Source organism: Lagenorhynchus albirostris, chromosome 8, assembly GCF_949774975.1.
Source record: "Lagenorhynchus albirostris chromosome 8, mLagAlb1.1, whole genome shotgun sequence".
In the NCBI taxonomy this organism is placed as follows: domain Eukaryota; kingdom Metazoa; phylum Chordata; class Mammalia; order Artiodactyla; family Delphinidae; genus Lagenorhynchus; species Lagenorhynchus albirostris.
The window spans coordinates 71,241,239-71,247,238 of record NC_083102.1 but is presented as its reverse complement, the minus strand read 5'-3'; the positions used below and the strand labels follow the sequence as shown (position 1 = coordinate 71,247,238).

The 6,000-nt window shown below is 38.3% G+C and overlaps 1 protein-coding gene across 1 annotated transcript in view; it reads right to left on the bottom strand.

The window, feature by feature from the left end:
- Nucleotides 1-294: 294 nt before the first annotated feature.
- Nucleotides 295-6,000, bottom strand: part of HDAC9 (histone deacetylase 9) — a 586,393-nt gene continuing 580,687 nt past the window's right edge. Inside the window, exon 26 of the mRNA XM_060157126.1 lies at nucleotides 295-472. Coding sequence (XP_060013109.1) covers nucleotides 433-472 — 40 coding nt within the window. The 3' untranslated portion in view covers nucleotides 295-432. The remainder of the gene's footprint in view (nucleotides 473-6,000) is intronic.

Below are 6,000 nucleotides of genomic sequence, written 5' to 3'. Positions count from 1 at the left end.
AAAAACTGATCAGAATGTCAGGAATGAGATTTCTCAGGTTTTGCCCAAAATTTCGCTGGCTGTCATACCATCTGTAATTAACAGTATCTAACGCTGTACTGGATGTTTCTAGTTCATACTTTGGGCCTGGGAGTGGGTCACCCAGCATATTAAAAGCACTCTGGAAGCAGTTTCTTCCAATCGTGGTTTACTGTAACTTTAGAATCATAGCGGTTACTTTTAAGGAATCTTTAATGCCCTTTCAAGTCCATCCAAAGAACAAGTGAAGCTGCTGTTCAGAATTTTGTGCCCAGTGTTTATGTTCCATGGAATCTGTGCCACCCAGGCAGCAGACAAGACATGTCTGAGGGTGCTGGGGTGGCGGGGGGATATGCAATGATGTCACACACAGGAAATATCGGGGGTGGGGAAGGCTGGGGAGGACTTGGCGCTTCACAAGGCTGGCTCCTCTTCCATAGGCTCGCCAGCAGTTCTGTAAAAATAAACAGGCAATCAGAATACAGCATAAGAGTACACAATGACATTGTAGATTTTCATGCATAATCAAAGCTGATTTTTCAGCTCTCTCTGATGTTTATTTGTGTTATTCCGTTATCCATAAATAGAGTTTCTTTCCTAGGAAGTATAAACAAATGTCAAGTGGAAAAACATTTTCGATCCAAGCAATCATTGGAAATGTTCCTGTTTATATTAAAACATGTCAGAATATTTTATAACTCTAGATTCCAAAATGTACATGTTTTGTGTCTAGTACAGTCCAATAATTTATTGAAAAAATTAACTATGATATTTTATTTTAGGAGCAATTACAGTGATTTCCTATGGAACCAGTTTGCTAACGAGAGCAAAGGACCCAGCTAGCTTCTGGAGGAGACTCACCAGGGCTCTGGTTTTTTTGCTTCTGTTCTTTCATAACTGGATTGGCTGCCTGCCGGAGGCATTTCAAATCAAATTCTGAATCTGATTAGCAAATCACTGCTACAGACCCAGCGTTTTTACAAGAAACGCACTATGGTAGTGTGTAAATAGTTTTTATTCGGCATCATCTGAGGGGTGTTCTGCTCTGGCAAAACCAAAACTAATTGCTTGAAAATTTATACTTGAGATTTAGCCTTAATTTAGTAACACTCTGAGGGTGTTTTAAGGCAAACTTTTAGAATGATTTTTAATTTAGTCAAAAGGACAAGTCGTAGCAGGAATCCAAATGCATGAGGTAGCTGGATTGCTGAGGGAAGAACGCTGGGGTTTGAGATGCCGGGAAAATTGAGTATGAGTCTGGGCTCTGTGATTTGCTAATGCTGCAACTGCGAATGTTGTAACTATACTTCTGTGAAGCTGTGGTTTCATGTTTAAAACCCGTGAGGAAAAAAGATGTTCCTTACAGAATCAGTGAAGGTTAAAAAAATAAAGGAGATAAAATGGACTTCTAAACAATACACACTACGGGGCAGTAGTTATTTAACTCTGGATTTGTCCCCTCATCATCTAACATATGTATAAAACTGTGTTGAATGGTACACAGGTACAGAGTTATGCCTGTGCTACCATAAGGAAATGCAATATTGGGAAGATAGTTCTCTCTGGGTGGTGGAATAATAGGTAGGTGGTTTAAATTTTCTTTTTCATACTGTTTTTCTACTTGCCAGTATTCTATAATGAATTACTTTTCTATTAGAACAAATTGCTATATTTGGAACACTGTTGTTAATGAAGAAAAATGAACAATTTAGCCATGTTATTTTACAGATATATAAAGAAAAAACCAAGATTTCTGTGTATCTACAAATAAGGTAGTTGCCATTTTAATTTAGCATTTTTATAATAAATTTAAAACACTGAAAGATTTTATCCATGGAACAGTAATAAAGAAGATTTTAATGCATTCTCTAAAGAATGAGAAATATTAGATATTCATTATTTAACATTACTAAAAGGAGAGAGTTCCAAATGAGTCCATGTGGAATACTTAAAAAAAAATTCTTAGGAAGTTATAGCCTGTCCAACAGTATACTGGATAAGGAGGTTGTGAGAAAGTGTTTAGAGCTGCTATATAAGATAAAAGCTATTTAAGTGAGTCATACTCTATTAAAATCTTTCCAAACTAAAATTATCAGCATTCCCACAAGAAAATTTTTAAATTAAGGAAAACATTTAAGTAACTAAACTGATTTATACGTAAACATGCAAACTTATTTACATTTGAGAATATGTGGATTATACAGGTATAGAATCCTCAAACTAGATACTCCAATGGAGACTGAATTCTCCTATTTACTTTTTCCAAACTTTATTGAGATACAGTCGGCATATAACATTGTATAAGTTTAAGGCAATGTGACGATTTACCACAATAATATATCCTTCACCTCCCATAACTACCATTTTTGTTGTTATGATGAGAACATTTAAGATTTACTCTCATAGCAAATTTTGAGTATACAATACAGTATTGTTAGCTGTAGTAATCATGCTGTATATCAGATCCCCAGAACTTATTCATCCTATAACTGGAAGCTTCTACCTTTTGATCAACATCATTCCATCTCCTCTATCTCCCAGCCCCTGTTAACCATCAATCTACTGTTTCTATGAGTTCAACAATTTTTTTCCCAGTTTTATTGTAAATAACTGACAAACCTCACTGTATCAGTTTAAGGTGGAGAGCATGATAGTCTGACTTACATATATTGTGAAATGATTACCACAATAGGTTTAGTTAACATCCATCATCTCATAGAGAGAGTTCAATGTTTTTAGATTTCACATATAAGTGAGATCATATTGTATTTATCTTTCTCTGTCTTAGCATAATGCTCTCAAGTTTCACCCATGTTGAACCTTCTTTTTTATGGCTGAATAATGTTCTGTTGTATGTATATACCACATTTTCTTTGTCGATTCATCTATCACTGGACACTGAGGTGGTTTCCTTGTCTTGGCTATTGTAAATAGTGCTGCAATGAACATGAGAGTGCAGATACCTCTCCAAGATAGTGATTTTGTTTTCTTTGGATATATACCCAGAAGTGGGATTACTGGATCACATGGTAGTTCTACTTTTACTTTCTTGAGGAACCTCCATACTGTTTTCCATAGCAGCTGCATCAATTTACATTCCCATCAACAGTGCAAATAGATCACTTTCTCCATATCCTCACTAATTTGTTATCTCTTGTCTTTTTGATGCAAGCTGTTTTAGCACATGTGAAGTGATATCTCGGTGTGGTTTTGCTTTGCATTTCCCTGATAATTAGTGATGTTGAGAACCTTCCCATGTACCTGTTGGCTATTTGTATGTCTTCTTTAGAAAAATATCTATTCTGGTCCTTTTCCTTTTTTTTTTGTGGTATGCGGGCCTCTCACTGCTGTGGGCTCCCCCGCTGCGGAGCACAGGCTCCGGACGCGCAGGCCCAGCAGCCACAGCTCACGGGCCCAGCCGCTCTGCAGCATGTGGGATCCTCTTGAACCGGGGCACGAACCTGCATCCCCTGCATCGGCAGGTGGACTCCCAACCACTGTGCCACCAGGGAAGCCCCCCTTTTCCTATTTTTAAATTGAGTTAATTTATTCACTTATTTATTGCTATTGAATTGTATGAGCTCCATATATATTTTGGATATTAACCCCTTATCAGATACATGGTTTGCAAATATTTTCTTGTATTTCATAGGTTGCCTTTTCACTTTGTTGATTCTTTGGCTGTGCAAAAGTTTTTAGTTTGACGTCATTGCACTTGCTTTTATTTTTTAATAAATTTATTTATTATTTTTAATTTTTGGCTGCGTTGGGTCTTCGTTGCTGCACGCGGACCTTCTCCAGTTGCGGTGAGCAGGGGCTACTCTCTGTTGCGGTGCACGGGCCTCTCACTGTGGTGGCCTCCCCTGTTGTGGAGAGTGGGCTCCAGGCATGCGGGCCTCAGCAGTTGTGGCTCGCGGGCTCCAGAGCGCAGGCTCAGCAGTTGTGGTGCATGGGCCCAGTTGCTCCACAGCATGTGGAATCGTCCCGGACCAGGGCTCGAACCTGTATCCCCTGCATTGGCAGGTGGATTCTTAACGACTGTGCCACCAGGGAAGCCCCTGCACTTGCTTATTTTTGCCTTTTTTGCTTTTTCTTTTGTTGTCATATCCAGAAAATTAATTGTAAAGACCAAAGTCAAGGAGCTATTTTTCTTTGTTTTCTTCTAAGAGTTTTATAGTTTCAATTCTTACATTTAAGTTCTTAATACATTTCCAGTTAATTTTTGTGAGTGGTATAAGGTAGGGGTCCAGTTTCTTTCTTTTGCATATGAATGAATGTCCAGTTTTCCCAACACCATTTATCAAAGAGATTATTGTTAGCACATTGAGTATTCTTGACTCCCTTGTCAAATATTAGTTGACAATATATGTGAGGGTTTATTTGTGGGCTCTCAATTCTGTTCCATTGGTCTATGTGTCTGTTTTTATGCCAATGCCATACTCTTGATTACTACAGCTTTGTAATATTTGAACTCAGGATGTGTGAAGCCTCCAGCTTTGTTCTTGCTCAAGATTGCTATGGCTATTCAGGGTCTTCGGTAATCCCACTGAATTTTAGGATTTTTTTTCTATTTCTGTGAAAAATGCCATTGGAATTCTGAGAGGGATTGCATTGAACCTATCAGTGACTTTGAATAGTGTGGATGTTTTACCAATATTAACTCTTCTGATACATGAATGTGGAATAGCTTTCCATTTATTTGTGTCTTCTTCAATTTGTTTCATCAGATCTTACTGGTTTTGGTATATAGATCTTAGTTTTTATCCTGAAAGTTTACTGAATTCATTTATTATTACTAGCCATTTTTTTTTTTGGTGGAGTCTTTAGGATTTTTTACATACAAGTACAGGATCATGTTAAGAAACCCTTGTCTTGTTTCTCATCTTAGAGGGAAATCTTTCAGCTTCTTACTGTTGAGTATGAATGATGTTAGCTGTGGGTTTGTCATATATGGCTTCTATTATGTTGAAGTATGTTCCTTCTATACCCAATTTGGTTGAGAGTTTTTATGATGAAAGAATGTTGAATTTTGTCTGCTGCTTTTTATGCATCTATTGAAAAGACAATGATTTTTATCTTTTATTTCATTAATGTGGTGTATCACATTCATTGATTTGCATATGTTGAACCACCCTCGCTCCCAGGGATAAATCCCACTTGCTTATGGTGTATGATCTTTTTAATGTGCTGTTGAAATTGGTTTGCTAGTATTTTGCTGAGGATTATTGTATCTATGTTCATCAGGGTTATTGGCCTATAGTTTTCTTTTCTTGCAGTATCCTTATCCAGCTTTGGTATCAGGGTAGTGGCTGCATAAAATGAGTTTAGGAGTGATAGATTCCCTAAATCAGTAAATCAGATATTCAGATACAAATGACGAGTCCCTGGTCAGGGAACTAAGATCCTACATGCTGCGGGACAACTAAGCCCGAGCGCCACAAGTGCCGCAACTACTGAGCCTGCACGCCACACCTAGAGAGCCCGTGTGCCACAAACTGCAGAGCCCAAGTGCTCTGGAACCCACGTGCCACAACTAGAGAGAAGCCCATGTGCTACAACTAGAGAAAAGCCCACGCATCTCAATGAAGAGCCCACCTGCCACAACTAAGACCTGACGCAGCCAAAAAAAATAAAAAAGAGAAACAGATGACCAGAAAGTGGGATTGTCACTTACCCCAAGTCCCATGGTGAGTCTGGGAGGTGGGACCTTGTGAAAAGACAGCTATGACAGGTAATGTCTCTCAGACACCAGTTTTTGGGTGGGGAGGGAGGGAGGGCGGGCTTTCAATTTTTTGGATGAGTTTGAGAACTGGTGTTAATTCTTCTTTAAATGTTTGGAAGAATTCACCAGTGAAACCATCTGGGACTGGGCTTTTCTTTTTGGAGAGGTTTTGGTTTACTGATCCAATCTTCTTATTATTGGTATGTTCAGATTTTCTATTTTTTTCATGATTTAGTCTTGGTAGGTTGTATGCTTCTAGG